This window comes from Anas platyrhynchos, chromosome 8, assembly GCF_047663525.1.
Source record: "Anas platyrhynchos isolate ZD024472 breed Pekin duck chromosome 8, IASCAAS_PekinDuck_T2T, whole genome shotgun sequence".
Lineage (NCBI taxonomy): Eukaryota > Metazoa > Chordata > Aves > Anseriformes > Anatidae > Anas > Anas platyrhynchos.
In genome coordinates this window covers 31,766,220-31,785,387 of record NC_092594.1, presented here as the reverse complement: position 1 = coordinate 31,785,387, position 19,168 = coordinate 31,766,220, and the positions used below count along the sequence as shown (strand labels likewise).

Sequence of the window (19,168 nt, the reverse complement as noted above, 5' to 3'; positions counted from 1 at the left end):
TATTGGTAACTGCTTATGTAACAGTATGTGTGTGGGGAGTTATAAGCAGTGTCTGAATCAGGATGGTAGCTTACTTAATTTTTCATCTTTAATGAGGAATGAAGGTGCCCTACGTCTGGGCATGCATCTTGCCATTTTCCCTTGAAGTGAACTACAAGGGTGTGACAGGATTTTATCCTCCTAGACTGCTGGATGTACGATACAGGCTGAATATTCTTAGTATGCTTCTGTCCAAGGTCATGTCTGTGATGCTTGCTGATGGTAGGTCATGGTCCAGCGTGTAAAATATAAACACATAAGCAAAACTGTTTTAGAACTGTTTGGACTCCTCTCATGCCACAGACTCCCTGACAGCACATCCCTGTGACTACAAACTGGGAAGAGTGAGCGAACAAAGCAGGGGCCTGGCAGTATGTCCAGGAAAGGTGGTAACTCAGCTTCTGATGTGAGAGGAGATGGTTTCCACCCTCTATTCCATCCCCTTTACATTAAAATGAACCTGCCTCTTATCCTGATTTGAAAACAATTACTAATATTACAGTAAAGACAGATTTGCTTCTGTGCTGCTTTAGAGATGTGTACAAGTGTTTCAGGCCTGTGGTAAGCTGAGGCCTACCTGTGTCCACCATCTTGATGAGGTATTTAATTTGGTACATAAGATCCTCTACTGAGAATCTTAATTTTTGGTGCTACATGCTCAGGTCTGAACTTTGATTTCAGGCAAGCTGTGAATGTGAAGAGGGGCTATTCACTGGTGTCTTTCTCATCTTGCAGACTCAACACTCTCTCTGAAGACAGTGTTAGCGCTTCCTGGAGAGGTCAGTGTCATGATCTGAGGAGCAGTGTTCTTCATGAATCTCATTTCAGCAGGTTGCTTTTTATTGACTTCTAGCTCAGCTACTGAAGAACACACTGCCATAGTTCGGTAAAGGCCAGAACCTTTTGCAGAACACCTTGCATGTCCTGCCTGGGATCACTGCTTTCAAGCAAGGTCTTGTACATGGAAGGCTTTATTCTGCTTAACCCTGTATCAGTCTCTTGCCTTCCTCCCACGGAAGGTCTGACAGAGCAAAAAGAAGAAAAAAAACCACCTCCTGCGGGGACACCCCATGCTCACTTACAACTGGTGTTATGGGAAGAATGAGAGAATGGTTTGTGGTGTTCATGTCAATGTCTGAGAGAGAATATAGGAGGCAAATCCAGCGACTGTGTTAGTTGCATTGCGGAATACTTTGTGCTTCACTGCTCCCCTGGGTTTGAGCTGGCAGAGGAAGGAAACCTTGATTGCTTTTTCATTTCTTTTCTCCTCAGAATGATCTATGATTCTACTTAGAACAAAATACATTGGGAGGTAACTATCCAGCTATGTCCACCATTTTGTGCTTCTCCTGTCTTTTTTCCACTACTGTTCACGTTGAGCTCTTGGCTGTTTCTGAGGAGAATGAAGGCATAGCCCCAGTGGGTGCTAGTGTTCAGTCACAGCTTTCTAAAAACATCTTCTGTGACCCATACATGTTTTTCTGCATGTTTCTTCTCTGTTTATCCGTTGGCCTTGAGAGATTAGAGATGCTGGACAAGAGGATTCAAGAGTTGCATCTCCTGGCAGCTGCAGATGTCCATTTCAGAACTGCTTTTTTGGAAGGATCTGTGGATGCAATGATGTGGCTCTGCATCTCAGAAGCTTAGAGTCTGAGTACAGCTGTATTGAGATTCTCAGTCCTCTTCTGTAGTTCACATGTTTATGCTCATTTTTTATACGGGGAAATTTTAAGTACTGAAGTTAATCACAGACAAATCCACAGCAAAACTGGAAAGAACAGAACAAAGGTGTCCTGGCTGCTCCTGTAACTGCTGGACTGTTCTGTGAGTGGTTGGTAATTCCCTCTTTGCTATCTTGGCTGAAATTCTGACATAAATTATTCCCTTATCTTTCAGCCCATGCATACTTGTAGCAAACAAACATAGCCTTAGCCCTCTCCACTGGAGAGAGCTGATAGAGAATTGCTTTATAGCATGCCCTAGCAATATCTTTTGAATCCCTGGATTTTAAAGACAAACTGAAAAGATACCAGTGTAACTGTAGTATTGCAGGTGGAAATATCTTGCATCTGAATATTTTATTTCTATATTTTATTTCTCTCCTTTGTATAAAGTGAAAGCTACTGGGACAGCAAACATTTCTAGAGGGATGATAGCTGTGAAAAGAGAGAACAAGATAGGTACCAGTTAGCATTGATTCCTTCCCTAAGAGGAAGCCCACTTCTCTTGTGGCTGCAGGCAGCTCCTCAGTGTTTCTGCCTATCTTCACTATCCTGGAGTTCAGTTAAGAGAATTCTGTGGAATGGCTGAAGATTTTTATACTGCCACTGGTGGTAACTGGAGAAGTGCTATGTACATAAACTACTGTGTTTGTCTGGTGTACGATTTTTAAAAGATAAATGCTACATGTTTTGGTTTGTTTAGTTTGCAATTTGATATTAACATCTGCAAGAAAAAATGATGAGTGCTGTAGATCAGAGTTTATTTATTCAAATATGGATGGGTGTGTTCTGATTCTACAGAATTTAAGGAAATAGTATTGAAAGGCACACAAACAAAATGACTTCTAGAAAAAGATGGCTATAATGCTTTTTCCTGCAGGGGAACTTTAGTTTCTTGTTCTATACCAGCTGAAGGACACAAACATTTTCTGGGATTTTGGGAATGATTTCTGGGGTTCTGGGATTAGGCATCAACTTTAACAAGATGATATATAGCTTTGAGGAGACACATTTGATGTACCACTTAGCCTTCCCATAATTTACTGCCTGTCTGTGGTCTCTGGAGGGCAAGGGGTTTATCTACACTCCAACCTGACTTTATAAATAGCAAAGTAGGAGAGGGAAAATGAAAGCAGGCTAGGGACCTGTCTGCTAAACTGTTATGATATGATGGTGATGCAGGTAGGTGACATTAAATGCTACTGTCTGCATCCTTAATTATGAGTTGTCATCACCTTGGCCATTTGAGGACGATAATGTGCTGTTCATATTCCAGATTACTGTTCTTATTCATAGGACTGTATGTTCTAATGTTCAAAAGAGTATGTATAATTTAAAAACAAAGCCTCATTTTTTGGTGGGAGTGTTTCTTCAGTGGAGAGGAGGAGTGAGGGAGGATGATATGAGTGTACCTGGAATGGTTTTATATGTGGTTAATTTTCCTGCCTTGGAAGGGTGGCAAGCTGACAGTATCAGACCAAATGGAAAAACAGTTGCTTCCAAGACTTAATGAAGATTAAAAACAAACAAGTGGGTCTGGGAGGTAAGGGGAATCTTCGTCTACAGTTACTTGCCATTTCTGATTTTGCAAATAGCTTCGCAGTGTCATTTGATCTACTTCAGCGTAATTTTACCAGGAGATACTTCTGGCCTTTTGCTTTACAGTCAGATCCCTTTGCTGGGCTATTAGTTTGAAAATGCAGTCAAGTATTAACATCAAAACTGTTTATGTAACCTCCCACTGCATGGAACCCCTCCAAAATACCCTGCAATTGAGGGAAGGATGGGGAAGGAGATGAAAAGCAAGAGCTGAGCAGAAATAGTGGCTGCTCTGGGATTTAAATAGGTCAACTCATTTCAGTAAATAGAAGTTAGGCTGTTGATATATGCCCATCTAGTTAAACCGTCATCGAAGTTCACTTAGCTGCAGTCTAGCAGAGGTTGCAGGCCATCAAAGAGATGCATAAGGCATTGTTAAAATGGACTTGAAGGAAGAGGAAGGAGGAACAAAGAAATAGCTAGGCAAGGAGATCATACAAGTATTACACTTTCAAATTCCTTGTGGCACTGAAATGTGTTGATAACTCTTCGAACATCTACCTTCAGAACATTGAGTCACACGTTCCTGCCCTTCCCCTGTGTTTGTCCCTATAGGATGCTTGCATATAGCAGAAGTCTAAGTGCTCCTTTTTCCCTTTTCCTGGAATATATTTAATTTCCTTTGAACAAGAGCAAACCCAAATCCCAGGGCCTCTGAATAAGGGGGAATTATGGTGAAGGAATACAATGAATGTCTTAATCCTGTGTCACCCTGTCTTTGAGACACTGTGTTACATTAAATTGATTTTGCAAATGAAAGCTAAAAGCTAAGTGAAAGCCCCCAATCTATTTTGCCTAAAGATGATTTTAGTGCTCTTTATGTTCCCCTAAATGACAAACCAATTTGTTACCTGCCTACATAAACATTTGCCTATATTAGTACCAGAAATGTTTTATTTTTATTAGCCCAAACTTTATCTTTTTATGAAGACACAAGGGCCCAATAAAATTAGTGTGCAAATATAATACCCAATTTGCATTTTTCTGTGGTCAGCAGAAAAGCTGAGCAAAATCAATTTGATATTAGGTCAGCATATACATCAATAAAGCATACGCACACACAGGACCATTGTAATGGTCCCTGTAATTTCTACACTGCCAGAGTAAAGAGATTAAATAATATTAAATGCCCCAAAATAGCTTTGCTTTTAAGAGGGATGTAAAAAGAAAAAGAAAAGAGACTTTGGCATAAAATAGGCAATAAAGGATAATAGTGCACAATCTCCAACTTTAAAATATTGTGACAATGATCTCAGAAGCAGGCTTCCTGCTAAAAGGCCCCAGTTCAGCAAAGCTCTTATGCCAACACTTATGTTTAAGCCCATTTTTAAACACAATAGAGGTCTGTCGAACTAAATCACATATTTAAGCACCTGACAGAGTCAGGGCCAGAGCCTGAATGAAAATTTGGAACTTGAGAGGGTTGGATCCAATTTTGAGTGCGATGTGTAGGACCGCTGCTTGGTAGAGTCCAGGTACAAGTGAGGCTTTGCTAAACAAAATCCCTCTGTGCTCCAGGTGGGACTATGTAAGCATGCTTGGAAGGTGAGGAGAGTCAGTGAGCAGCAAAGGCACTGTGTGGAGGTGCTTCCCCCTGCACAGAGCTGACCTCCCATGGATGCTGTATGGGAGCCAAGATCCTGCTTCCACCTCCACCAGGAAAATGTGACTAGGGCGAGATGTCTGATTTGAAGAACCTGTAGTACAGTCTTTGCTCTGCAGTACAAATGGCACCACTTTTACCTTCTGTACCACTTGGTTTCTTTGCACTGCTCACACAAGGCTTAAAGATGTTGATGGGACGTGGGCTGCAAACCACTGGCAAGAAAAACTTGTGTTTATTTGACCCAACCCGGTCTAGTGGTGCTTGATAGAGACAAGAAACTGTGTTCTTTTGTAGTGTGTGTTGCTGAGATATGTACTCCTACCTGAAATGACATTTGTGACCAGAAGTAACAAAAACAAATGGAATTAGGTGCTAATCTGGTCTCTCAGGAAAAGCCAGAGTACAGTAAATGCTGCTTGGATTGGATTTGCTAAAGCAGTTTAATGTAGCAGAGACTAGGCGGCCAGGACAGCAACGACATCAGTGTTCGCTTTCAACGCAGATGTTACAGTTCTGTTGGACAGACAAGCCGAGACAACACAGTGAAGCGTAATGCAATATAGTTCTTTTTTATTTCCTCTGTGGAGTCTTCAACTTGCAGGGTTTTGAATACAAAATGCTGGCAACAGCCCATCTCATGCTGCAAAGTCCCTGGGAAAGGAAGACTGGAATTTGTTTTGCCAGTGGATAGATGTATTTCATGAAAATGTGTGGGCGTTAAAATCAAATGAATGCACGTTTTTTAGGATGATGGCTTCCATTTCTTCTGATTAGAGCCTTCATGTCTAGTATGAATGGGGTAAAATGTGGGAGAGGAGAAAGGCAAACCATTTCTAAAGCCATTATTAGTACCTTGCCCCAGCTTTGCAGCACTCTGTGAAGGAGCGGAGTTCGTTTCCACGTTCTCCTGCATGGGCACCAGTTAAAGGCTTTCTGAGGTAGACTGCTGGGATGAGACTTACTCTTCCTTTGTACTTCACCAGCCTTAGCAGTACTGATTTGGGAAATTGCGCCAATACCATACCATACCATGGCTTTAGGACCAGAAACCTGCTATCTCTCTGCAGTCTCTTTCTGAACTGGCATGGTAGCAGGAAAGATCTCCAATATTGAACAAACTCTATTTCAGTCCTGTTACAGAGCTTCATTTTGGTAGTGCAAACGTGATTTCATAAATTCATTATTTCTGCAAGAAAATTCTAGTTACTTAAGCTACTCCATACAAATAGTTGTTTCCATGTTATTATAGAAGCATAAAAATGAAATGAAAAAGGTTAATTGAATTTTCTGCCTTTCCATGGAGGTTTAGATTGTGATTTGTCTCCTTTTGGTAGAAAACATTTTCTGAGGGACTCTGTTTTAGTTAGACTTGTGTAATCTGTAACCAAGAGTAGAAGTTGTCATTTACCAGGTGAGAGCTGAGGGAGTAGCCAATGAGACTGCTTCAAGTGACCGATTGTATGTGCTATCGTGTTGGAGAAGGAACGTGGGTTGTGGGCCAAATAATGCAAGTTGTATTCAGAGAGCTGAGATTTGAGTTGTTTGTTAGCAATTAAGTGGGTTTCTTTCCAGTATGATATTTGTCTGGTGTTTATCACCATTGTGATAAACAGAATGTGATTTCTGTCACAAAATTTGTGACATTTTTTTCACAATGTACTAAACATTGTGATAAAAGCAGAATAGATGTTGAGCTGAGTTTAATAAAGTTTAAAAGAAAATGGTGGAGAGGGTCAAAGCTGTCATAACCAAATGCAAAAATCTCATCCTCTAAAAAGTTTCATAGTTGAGAAGCTGCTGCAGCTCCAAACGGGCCACTAGTTTGCTGACCACTTTGCTGAGTAGTCATGTTGCTGCACATTGCTTTTGTGATGAGTCTGTGCCCCTTTAATGATTTTTTTTCTGAGGAGAAAACTCCTCCTCTTGCAGGTGTCATCCCAGACTTCCTCTTTTGCTCATTAAATTTGGTTTGCTGCTACATCTCCTTCCTCCCACGCTAATCAATGTTAATGCAAATGATGTGGGGTGGTCATCAGCTGATGTTGTTGTATTCCTTTTTGCTGCCTCCCACTTTTCCTCAAGACAGAAGTGACCCCACCAGCTGCTATGTTTGTCAAAGACATTCTTATATTTCTTTGCCTCTGGGGCTCAGAAACACCAGAGTGGTGAAACGAGAATGAAAGAATGGTTGAGTTGCAAGGTGAGCACCTGTAGGGCATTTAGAAGGGCTAAGGAAATAAATAAATAAAAACCTTGCTGAGATCTGTTGTCCAGTTGTCTCCTGAGAACAACCAAAAATGTACTGATTATTTCTGTGGTTTTTTGTTAGGTGCAATTTACTACTGGGTAAGCTGAGCATTCGTAAGACTCAGGAAATTAAAAACAAACAACCCTCAGGTGTTGGTGTCAGGCTCCAAATATCTTTCTTGTTTAAGAATGTATGTATGTAATGCATAAGCCTAATTTAGAAAACAAAAAACAAAACAAAACAAAAAAGTTTGGATTTAGTTTTCAGTTGCCTTTCAGTGAAAAAACTTTATTTCAGAGTAAAGATTTAAATTGGATCCTGCTGTGTCTAGTATTACTCCTGCTGTGTGTTCAGGTCTAGATAAGATATCTAACTGAAGTCCTGACCTCTTATGGTCTTTTAAGTTCCCAACACTTCTTTGAAGGGGTATAATTTTTATTTCCTGTTTGTTAACGCTGTCAGTGCACAAATAGGGAAAACATCCCGCTTTATCCATGAAGCATCATGGTTTCAATAGTGCGGGATTAACCCATGGAAAGTTGTGTTAGGATCTTTCTTCCTTCTGCTGAACTGTAATTTGAAGAGGACCCGGTTTATTTTCCAGGTCCATGTTCTCTCTTCCTCACAGAAGTTTGCTTAGTGCACCTTTAGCCACCTTTTATAGTCCACTTCAGAGGTTCTTGCTATTTCATGTAGCAGGGCAAGTGATTTCCTTAACATCTTAACATGATTCGTATACTTACTGTTTCTCCACAGTTTAATTCTTTTTTCTTTTTTTAATTTTTTTTAATGTCTCTTTCAATCAGAGCAGATACAGACCCAAGTAGTTAAGAAACAAAAGAACCCACAAGCCCCCCCAGAAAACCAAAACCCGTGCTAATAAGTATCATTTGTTAGCACTTACTGTTGTTTGGCACTGCTAAGGTTTGTATCAAGTGTAATGCAGGGTGCAATTGGCTTTACGATGTGAATGGACCCCCACTGTTCTTCTTGGTGCCCCAGGGGGACATTTATCACAAGTGAGAGAGCAATTACAGTGCAGTTAAACTCACTGTAGTAAATCTTGTTTTTTAAAAAGAGAGCTAACTTTGTTGTCGCAGGTTTGGCTGCGTGTCATTAGGTTTGCAGCCCTTGTGCAGTCTGCTGTTATGGCCTGGTGCGGAGACCCAGTGACGCTGCCTACTTTAATTATAGATTGCGCTTATTTATAATGTATGACCAATTTTAATAAAAGGATATGCTTTAATATTAATGTCCCTGTGTGTCCTACATATGGGACCCGGTTTAAGGATCTTTGTCTCTCTTTTTTTTCCCCTCTGTCACCTGCCACCCCCCTCTGCTGCAGCGAACCTGCGTCCAGGTGCAGAACAGAAAGTGGTGTTCATCACTGCGCGTGTCCACCCTGGGGAAACACCATCTTCCTTCGTGTGCCAAGGTGAGTGCCTGCACTGTCACAGTTCTGTGACAAAAATGAAAGATCAGATCTGGTTTCCTATGGATGCCCTTGCTGGATATGCCTAATTTTGTTGGTCTGACAGAAGGCTGAGTTCATGTGACGTGTTTTGTTTTTTTTTTTTTTCCCCCGTGGTGAAGACACTAGAAGACTCTCACCTCTACCCAGCTGTATGTCTTTTTGAAGTCAGTGGGAATACATTATCGCTGAGACTTGTGAATGTTTCCAAAATTTGATCAGAACTGGACAGTGGGCGCTGAGGTTATTCAGGAAGACTTGACAGCCTGACATGCACATATGCAATGTGATCCCATACAGCTCCTTTCTGTAGGAAAACCAGTGGGAAAGCTCTGAGAGCAGTTCTCCATTATTTTTTCTTGCTTTCTACTATTTTCAATATTTTTTTCCACCGCAAAGCAATGGCCCTAGTTCTCCGGTGTAATTCTGAGAGGCCTCTATTTGTCTGAAGCTGCTGCTCAGAGGAGCGCAGCACCCAGTGGCCGACAGCTGTTCTCTGCACAAAGCATTCCTGCTAAAAATAGAAAGCAAATTACCCAGCTTGTATTTATAACGAGTTATAAATCTCAGGCTTGTGGGTACAAATAAATAAATAATCCTTGCATGTGTTCATATAACTTCATTGTATAGGTCTGAAATATTGTACTTATGGTATGTGATTTTTCTGTGGTGATAAATTGTTGATGGTGTAAATCAGCATAACTTCCCCGAAACCAAGGGAATGTGCTAATTTACTGCATCAGCTCGGGTATGGCCCTGCCTAGCCAATGAGTTGCATCAATCAAGAATATGCAGAGCTTATTATATTGGCTGCTCGTAATGCTGCAGATTGGTTTGCAACTGGCCCTCTTGGTACCTAAAGACCTCAGTGTGGAAGGTCTGGCACAGTTTCATGGTCTTCTGTGCACTTCTCAGCCTGGCGAAGCCCCATGTCTGGCGTCTCTCTAAGGCAAAAGGTCAACAGCTGTCACTTCTTCTGTCATAGCCCGATGGGCTAAGAGGATACTGGGCCTCTTCTCATCAGCTTGTGTGCTAGCAAATGTAGTAAAATCTTTCCTTTAAGACAACAGGGCTTCAGGCTGAGAGCAGGGAAACTCAGCAAGTGCTTCATCTCCTGTGGTGGCATAGTCAATGCAGGGCATTTTAGTATACATGGTGTTTGTTAATGAATATGGATTTTTAATTGGGTGCTTTGATTCTGTTTGTGGCTGTTGGCATAGCCCTGCAAAATGAGGGCTGAGGCATGCTGCTGAGGTGGTATTTGTAAATGAAGCTATTTTATTTTTATAATGGAGAGTTTATTCAAAAGGGGAATAAAAAAGGAATGTGAAAAAGTGGGTGGCATGTTTAGCCTGACAAAACAACTGGATAGAAGTCATGCTCTGATTCTCTCAAACTGTTTTGTAGGAAAAGAAAAAAAAAATTAAAACAAGAAGGGGGGGGGAAGCAAGAAAAAAATAGGGGTCAGTCTTGGAGAAGCACATCAGAAACTTGCTGTGACTGCAGTTATAATGCACGCTTGACTCACTTGGAAATGCACGGATCTGAAGGCACTGAACTCTGCTGTGCATCGAGCCATTCTGCCCAGTGCAGATGAAGCTGCCTTGTGTGTATAATTAGTGTCAAGACAAGTAGAAATGGCAAACATTTCAAGGCTGATGCTGTGTTGTTTCTAGTATTGCCAGATGTGAAAGTGGGTGCTTGCTCCATCTTTGGAAACTTTTGCGTGGGAGGGTCAAAAGAAGGGATGAAAAGGATCCCTCGGGCGGTCAAGTGAAGGCATAATAAAGAATTTTATTTCTGGAGTCCTGGGAGGCATTTTGGCAGAGTTAGATGCTGCAGATTTAATATCCAAATGCAAGCCCAGTGCATACGGAATGTGTCAGGATTTTTTTCCTCAGTAGAGAGATTTGTTCTTGAATACTCGATTATACTCATCACCTCGTGTGTTAAGATATGGAAGTTAATCCCAAAGATTCCCCAGGTGCAAGCAGGATCTCATGGAGGAGCAGAATTGTGACTGCCCAAGCCTGGAGAATCTGCCAATAGAGGAACCAGAGATAAGTTACAAGCACTTTTTTTTTTTTTTAAATGTTTCATTCATTTCAGGGTCTGTCTTCCTGTTTAAGGCACTAAGTGCATAATTAACTCCTTACCTGTCTTCCGGCTAGCAGAGTCTCTTCCTACTCTCTTTGGCCTTCTCTCTGCTGAGGATATACAGCTACGTGTAGCGTCAACACTGACCTCCTGGGGCTTCCTCTTGTCTTCCACTTTTTGGTTAGGCAAGACATCCTGAGAAGGAAGTTATCTAGCCTTGATATACCAATATATACTTGGTCCTGACTATTGATCCTTTGTCTTCCACATAGTCAAAGATGAGACCTAAAACAAGGATCTTTGTGTAACTGTGGGAGGCCATAAATGCTCCTCTCCGTTCAGAGCTGTATTGTTTCTGTTATCAGTTTTCATTTTCCATTTTGAAGAATCTACTGAAAACTGGGCTTTGGATACAAATACCCCTTATCCTTGCAGATGTTATGAGTGTTGTAAACTTGGTTACTCACCTTATTCTCCTTACAGCTGTGGAGTGCTAGCAGCAGTAGCCAGACCTCCCTAGAATCATTAAACACCTCGTCCAGCAGTTAAAAACAAGTGCCATAATATTTCACATGTGGTGCAGCTGCTGAGCTGTAGCTCAGTTCCTTAAAAGGCAGATAAAACCCCAAAGGGCTTCTTCACAGACAGATGGATTAAGAAACTTTTGTTTCTGTTCTGGTGTTTCAAGAGTTATTACAATGCTTAAGGTTAGCCTTTTCAGGAAGTTTTCCTGATAGTTCTAAACTGCTTGTTGGGAAGTTTGGGGTCAGAGATGGAGAGTTAGTCACCAGACAGTATATCACATGAGTACCCTTTACATACAAAGGTGTAGAACAGTGCTCTCCTCCTCAGTCTGTGATGGTGATCATGAGCATTGATGCTTGTCATGTTTGGGGCTGAGGAAGTAGGAGTAGGTTGAGGATGAAGAGGCCTCTTGTTTTCAGTTTACTCTTACGGACCATTTTCTATCAGATCAGTCACTGCTGCTCCTGCAGGGCTTTTATCGTGCAACAAAGAAACATGATAATTCACCTTAAAACTTGAATTCATCTCTCTTGGGCTGTTCTGATTTCTGAGAGGGCCTTCTGAAGTTTGGATAGGACCAAATATCAAATAATGCCTATATACTTATGCAGCGTGCATGTGTGTAAAATGCAAAATCCGTGAACAAGTCCCTACCATTCAAAAAAAAAAACGGTGTTAAACCAGCTTGGATTTCATTCAAGATATGGCAATAGGAGCATTTTTTCTAGTGTTCTTTTAGTCTTGTTGCTTTGTTGGAGATGGCAAATGCACGTGGAGTGTTGCAGGAGACATGGTAGCTAGCAAGTTTAAATTTTCCTAGATGTTTTTGTTTTTGCCAGCATTCAGCAATTGCAAATTTCAGCATGTCTAGATGTATGTAGGCATGTACTTTCCTCATAAACTTAGGATCTTCTGTTAAAAGGATGCTGTTTTTCATCTCTGTAATATGTTTGCTAATGTGGCATCCACTATGCCATTTAGATCCAAAAATTAAAATTTCTTCCCCAGGCATTTTACTTCAAAGTTTCCTAGACTGGGAGCCTGGGGTTGAAGACCTAGTGCAGGAAGGAAAGGAGAGGGATTTGCAGATGCTGAGCATCTTGTACTAAATGCAATTTGACCTGATGCTGACCTTGAAGCTTATGGGCTGAATAGGGAACAGCCGTTAAAAAGAAAATGTAAGGAAAACAGACACCTGGGACTCTTATCCATAAGAAATGGAGCAAAAATGACTTTTCAATCAATCTCTTTTCATTACAGCTGTTTAAATGAATGCTCCCTCTTGCTTCACCTTAAATCAAATGATATGAAATGAAAAACCAGACTATACCAGTCAACGTCTTTTTAGGTTTTCTGTGAGCATTCTCGATCTGCGGTTTTAACCCCCACCCTCTTGCCACTAGAGGGCAGGGAAAAAAAAAAAAAAAAGAAAACTTTTGTACAATTTTTGATTTAAAGTTTGAAAAATGGGGTAGAAGGGAACAAACTGCCTGAAAACAAGTTGTCTACCAGCTATCTCTGCTATTGTATAATAATTCATCAGGCTAATAGGTTATTGAACTCGCTCTCTACATGACTAAGGTTCTCTTCTCCATCTCTGTGTGCTGTGAAGGATCTTATTCTAGGACAGACTCCAAGATATCCTCTTAGAAGTGGTGGCAGTTGTCTGGTTCACTTCATGGAGGCAATGCCTTCAGATTCTTTGAATTTGTTCCTGGAGAATCCCTGAAGAGCAAAGTTGCTGCAACAAGACTGGAATTTGTTTTCTTTTTGCTTGTAGGAAAGGCAGCTGTATATGCAAAAAGTCATTTCTGAACTTGTTGCTTCTGGAATTTCTGCCAATCTTTGTCTTTTATTATGAGGAAATAGGAGGAATAAGCTGTGTCTGGGTTAAAAGCTTTTTTTCTACCTCCTTCACTAAGCATAAATCTTTGGGCATTAGGGCATAAGTGATAGTTGAAAGACAGGACAAGGCATGTTTTCAATGCAAGAGTAAATGCAGCTAATGAAGCCTTTACACGTGAAAAGAACCTTTCTGAAGTAACACAGGTGATGATCTTGCTTAGCTATTTCACAGGGATAAATTTCACCTAGAGAAATTAAACTGAGTCCTGTAGGCATTTGGTATAGGGTGCTTTGGAAGCAGCAGGCAGCTGTGCCGGCTAAAAGCACTGAGTCCAGAAAGTGCCTGTAGTGATAATGATGGGGCCTCAGAAGCTTGAAGGCATCTGTTGGACTTCATATCAGACTGAATTTGTCTAAATAAATGCAAGATTTGCATCAGTTGTAACCTCATTCTAGATGCATTATTTGTGATACTCTTCCTTCTAGCAAGCCAAATCTTAATTTCTCGGCTATATTTTTTACCAGAGGAGGAAACCAAATAGCGTTCCACAGTGTCTGAGTATTACACATGCATATTTGTTATATTACTGTAAGGTTCCTCTTCTGTCTTCTCTGGCAAATGAAAGAGACTAGAAACAAATGTGTATACTCTGCTGGCTACATCTAGGCTCAAGGAAATGAATGCTGCCATACTTATCAAGACTTAGCTTGTGGTTCATCTTTGGATACAGGAGGGTGCTCTGCCTTGGCCATGCAGAAGTTCTGGTGATGCTCCTGGACAGGAGTGCTCTTCATGGTACGATTGCCAGTGTCTCCATTTGTCAGCTGCTTTTCTTGTAGCAAAGAAACCGAACTAAACAGAAGCTCCACTTGAAGGGAGTTTTATACTCTTCCCACCCCTAAGGTATGAAAATGCTGAGTTACCATTCCCTTTCAGTATTTATTGTACCCTTTACAAATCTCCTTTTTCACCTGCAATCCTTAGGTAAATCCTTAGGCCATTGCACATTTCTCACCTAGAGGTGACAGGTCTTGCTCAAAAAAGAGCAAAATCTTTCTATAAAATTAATGGTATTCTGAAAGATGTTATGCATAAGTTGTGGCAGAAGTAGATGGGAACACTTTTCTGTTCACTTAGCCATAGCTTAGCACTTCCAAGTACTGAGGGGAACACGGTGAACAGAAGTTGCAGTTCATGGTCTCTTTTATAGGGGTTCAGGAAACCAAATGATAAGTAGACAAAGACAACAGAATTCAGCAGCCCAACCATAAAATGAGCTGCAGGGCTTTCTTAAAGTTGTTAGACTGCATTCATCCTTCTCACTAAGACTTTTTTTTTTCCCTCTAAGTGCACAGCTCCTAAGCTTTAATACAAAGGGAAACACACTCTCCTTGACTTCTAAAGCAACATGAAAAACACTATTGTCTGTCCCTTGTAAATCTCCTGGATGGGATTTTAGTGTGAAGTATCCCAGGGGAGAGAGGTTGTTGTGAGAATATAAAGCGTCCATATTGGAGTAATGGAAATAAAAGCTCCTCTTAAAAATGTTGATGTAAATAGACCATTAGAAGAATTTCTGCTATGTTAGGTGTTATAAGATACCACATCTTGAATCAAATCACTATGGTGTCAGGCAGGCATGAGAGCTTACATGACTGGTTTCCTGAGCTGGAAAGAACTTTTAATGAGGATAAATTTCTCTGGCTATATAGTTTTGTGGCTCACTCATATTGTGTGCTTTTTGGATGTGCCAGTGAACCTCTGCACGGAAGAGAAGGTATGGAGGTGGCAGGGTGGGTGTGGGAGTTGCACTCTGCACGAGGAAAAAGGAATCCCCTGGGCCCATGAGAGCCAGGCTGCTTTGAAGGAAGGAATTGGGGCATCTGGGGAGAAGGTTGTGGCCGAGACACGTTTTGCTACCAGCAGCAGTTGCTGTCTTATCTCCTGTATTCCCTCAGCAGCAGTGGGACTAAAAAACTGGACTCACTGGGCAGGCTCGCCCCCTGAGCCTAGCCCTGCACGCTCGCTTTGCGTCTTCCAGCAGAAGGAATGGATCGGTCTTAACTCCTCATCCCTGGGACAACAAGGTCAGCTTTGCCTACGCAGCTAAGAAATGTCAAGTGGTTTTGTTTGATTCAGTTTGCTCTTTGCCCAGGGCAGGCCTTTGACTACCTCTGCTTAACTAATCCTCTTTACAGTAATCAGAGTTAAAGGAGCCCTTGGTCTTCAAGAGAGAGAATTGAGAAAAGCTTCACTGCACAACAGCAGGCAAATTTGCTTTGTCTTCGGGTGGGATTGCCCAATTAATCTCTTAAACATACTGTTTTTGCAATGTTTCTTGACTGCTCGTACTTCTGAATAGCATTAGCTTAAAGATCATTTCCTTCCAGCCCTAACCAACCTGCCTGTAGGGCAGAGCACGTCATCTTTGCAACAGCACACTGTGGCACTTTGTTGGTTTCTGAGGATAGGAAAAGGAAAAAATATTGCTACAGCTGAACTTCATGGTCATTTAGCTTTCCTTAATATGGTCTGTTTTTCCAACTGGAAATGGCAGTCCAGGTGGATTTTTAAGATGTTCTTCTCTTTCCATTTATCAGTTAGGTCAGGACCATTTTACATGCATATTGCTCTCTGTATGGCCACGGGCAGCAAGTTGTGCTCTTGTAGGGAGAGGTGCTTTGCCCATGCTGCCCAGATTTCCTGGTCCTCCACGGGAGCCCAGGCCTTCTGGAGCTACTAGATGGCTTGCTTGTGGCATTGCCAGCAGGGGCTGTGCAGCTGTCCATCTGGCTAAGAGCATCCATGTCCTGTGCAGGTAGGTTTCCCCGAGAAACTGGGTTTCACATGCATGGGACAAAGGGCTGCTAGAGCTTCTGGTGTTAAGGGAAATCCCAGGGAGAAATCCTGAAGTCCTGCCCCAGTGGAATTGGAGCAGGGTGTGAATATGCACAAATTGGAACAGGGCTGGAAAAAAACATAGGAAGTTTGGGGTTGTCTTTAGATTTCATCTGCATGCCTCTGCTGTCAATGACAAGGAATCGCAGGTAGTGAGTAACTGTCATTAATTTCTAGGAATTAAATTTGTGAGCTGAAGCCCTTTCTGTAAAGGCTATAGTGTGTGAGATGTACTGATCAAGCTGCAGCTGTTGTGCTGGTATCTCAGGCTTCACAATTAGTTCTCTCTTCTAGTTTTTATACTTTAATCCTTTTCCTTCCCTTTCAGTATTGTCCAAGATCTTTCTCACAACTGATATTAATCTTGCTGGTCTATTGTTTCCAGCTTTGTCTTCTGACCCTTTGTTCTTCGCCTGCCCTGGCTCGGTTCAGCTGAATTGAACTTTTTGTTTCCATTTTGTTTTCAGTTCTTTTGTCTCCAAGGTGCCCTGTGCTTGCCTTCCTGCTCCTTCTGCAGTGCTATAACTGCTGCTCTGAGGAGCTGGCATTCATGTGTGACTGGGACTTGGCTGCTGGAAACTTTTCTTTGACACAAGGGCACCTGGGTGAGATGCTGCCTCTGCCCCTGCACAGATTGCTCACATGCTTTGTGTGTGCCTGTCGCAAGGTATTGTGTACGTGTTTATAAAGAGGCATGCTTCCTTGACTTCTGCAGCTTAAAGAGCAAAGAGCCTAAATCTCCTCTGGAGGGCAAGTAGAAGGGACTCATGATAAAGGCGAATTCCTGCCTGAGAGAACAGCACTTTGGGGAAGTCATCTTTGCTCTTGCAGCGCTGTCCCGCTTTGCACTCTGAGGATTGAGAGGAGGGTAATGGGGCACATGCTTCAGCCAAAATTACCAGTCCTGCTTAATTTTATCTTAGAAGAAATGTAGGCACAAATTGCTTTGAGGGAAATGTTAATACTTGGGCAAACCTCTATTAAATACTTGGTGGACAAGGAGTTAGAATGTGGATTTGGGATGATTTTGAACCGTTGCATAGTTCTCTTAAAAAACAAACAAAAAAACACTTTACCAGGAAAGTTGACCCTTTAATGATAGATCCCTATAGTGGCTTTAAAATAAACTGTTACTCTGCAGTGTGCATGTCAGTCTGGGGTCTCAGTTTGTTCAGTGTTTTCAGTGGCACCCCCCACCCCTGATGTCTGTATCGTTCATACAACAAAAGAGGCTACTTATTAAACTTATTAAGGTTGTATTTTTCTGGTCAAGATGTTAAAATTCTATCTATTTGCTGTAGGTAAATGTTCTTCATCTCTGGTGAGACGTGAACTCTTTTTTTTTTTTTTTTTTCTTTTTAGTGATGTTCCTAATGGCCAAGGGTAAGAGCAGAAATAACACCTTGACATTAGCTTATGTGGTCACAATGCTGCCAGAGTCTAAACCCATTGATGTGAGGAGCCTGGGGAGAAGTTTTGTCTGAGGGCTTGCTGGCACTTGGCTTGCCGGCACTTGAGAGTTCATTTACATCTGAGGCAGGCTGTGAACGTAGAGTGGAGCAGACTATTTCTTAAGCAATTCTTATTCTGGAACAAGAGCATCTTATTCCTACTTAAATATGCTTCAAAGTAGGTTCTGTAATGAGCATCTCCAAACAGAATTCTTTAGGAAATGCTGTGGTTTTTTTCTTCCTAAAACAGCAACAACAAAACTCCTTAATGCTTAGAGAACCCCTGAAAGTTGTATCTTGCTATTTTCTTCCCTTGTGCTCTTCAGATGGAAATGTGTAGTTTATACTCTCCTGGAGAATTTTACCTCTTCACAAGCAGAGATGTCAGTTGCTTGTGGCAGCCCTACTCACGTGAGGACAGTTTACTATCTGGATATTCCTTCTTCATTGCTAATTACCATCACCTTCAGGATTTGCAGCACAGCTTCATTTTCGCAGTAAGGTTTTCTTGGGGGTTGTGTGGAGATGGTGGGTTTACAACATATTCTGCTCTATAGAAGCCAGGAGCTTGTATTTGACAGGCAGTGGCCCGATTTTTTTTTATTTTTTTTTTCTGTAGAACTTATTCTTGCCTGGACAACATGCACTGTAAATAAAAGAACAGATCCCTCTTTGTTGATGTGGGGCAGACTGCTGCAATGCTTTTCTTGTGTAGACATGTGGTCACCTTGTTGCTTTTTTGTTTTTGTCTTAATAAAAAAAAAAAAAAAAAAGCAAATCACAGAAAAAAGCTTTTCCCTGCTGGAGACTGGTGTAAAGCAGCTACCCAACACGTCCCCTCCAGCAGCTCTGGAAGCAACCTGCAGATACACAACTTTCATCTCAAATTCAAGGGGAGAAAATTCAAATGCAGCCAGCAATTTCTTGGCGATTGTGTCTTCCCAGAGGATTAGGTTTTTGTTTAATAAATCACTTCTTTTTCCCCAGTCTGGTAAGCTCATGAGTCACCAGGAAGTAGTTCAGGTGTCGCACACAGTCCCAGCTTTCGGTATGTAGAGGCTGAAGTTAGACTTTGCTGTGCAGATGGTCGTATGTGCTTCATTTCATTTTTTACTGTTCTTTGATGCTGATCAGGATTGCTCAGCCTCCACCACCAAGGGAGAAATGGATGCAAACCTATTTTCTCCCACAGGCAGTTGGTTTTACTTGTGTGGTACTTCCAGGTGTTTTTCTGAGGTGCAAACTCAGGGTAAATATTTAGCTGAGTACCTCTCTTGTGACAGTGGCTACTGGCAAGTACCTGTGGACTATTTATTGAAGGTCAAGGCAACTTAACAGAGATACCCCCCAATATAGTCTTGCAGCACTCTACAGCTGAAGGAATCTGGAAAGGATAACTGAAAGACTACTTCAGCAGTGGCCCTCTGGTCTGTGATAGAGCTTGGTGTGCCTGCCTGCTTCCTACCTATTGCTCCTGGGTCTCTACTTGACTGAACAGCACATTTGCAGATGTTGGAAGCCATTTTTAGAATGTGTTTAAAAATATATTTTTCATTTTTCCTAGCATTATTTATGCAGTGCCTTTTTTCTTTTTCACCATGTATTAGATTTTCATATGTAAATGAATTCTGCCTCCCTCCAGAGAAATCTGTCTTTTGCTTTCTTGG

General features: G+C 41.6%; 1 protein-coding gene across 7 annotated transcripts in view; it reads left to right on the top strand.

Moving 5' to 3' along the window:
• The window catches only part of BEND5 (BEN domain containing 5), a 923,615-nt gene that overhangs the window by 699,480 nt on the left and 204,967 nt on the right, over window positions 1-19,168 (top strand). For 5 of the 7 annotated variants that reach the window (XM_027463542.3, XM_038182813.2, XM_038182812.2 and 2 more), the window contains exon 7: window positions 8,559-8,648. The exons of the other annotated variants lie outside the window; for them this stretch is intronic. In XM_027463542.3, coding sequence (XP_027319343.3) covers window positions 8,559-8,648 — 90 coding nt within the window. The remainder of the gene's footprint in view (window positions 1-8,558; window positions 8,649-19,168) is intronic. 7 annotated transcript variants of the gene reach the window in all.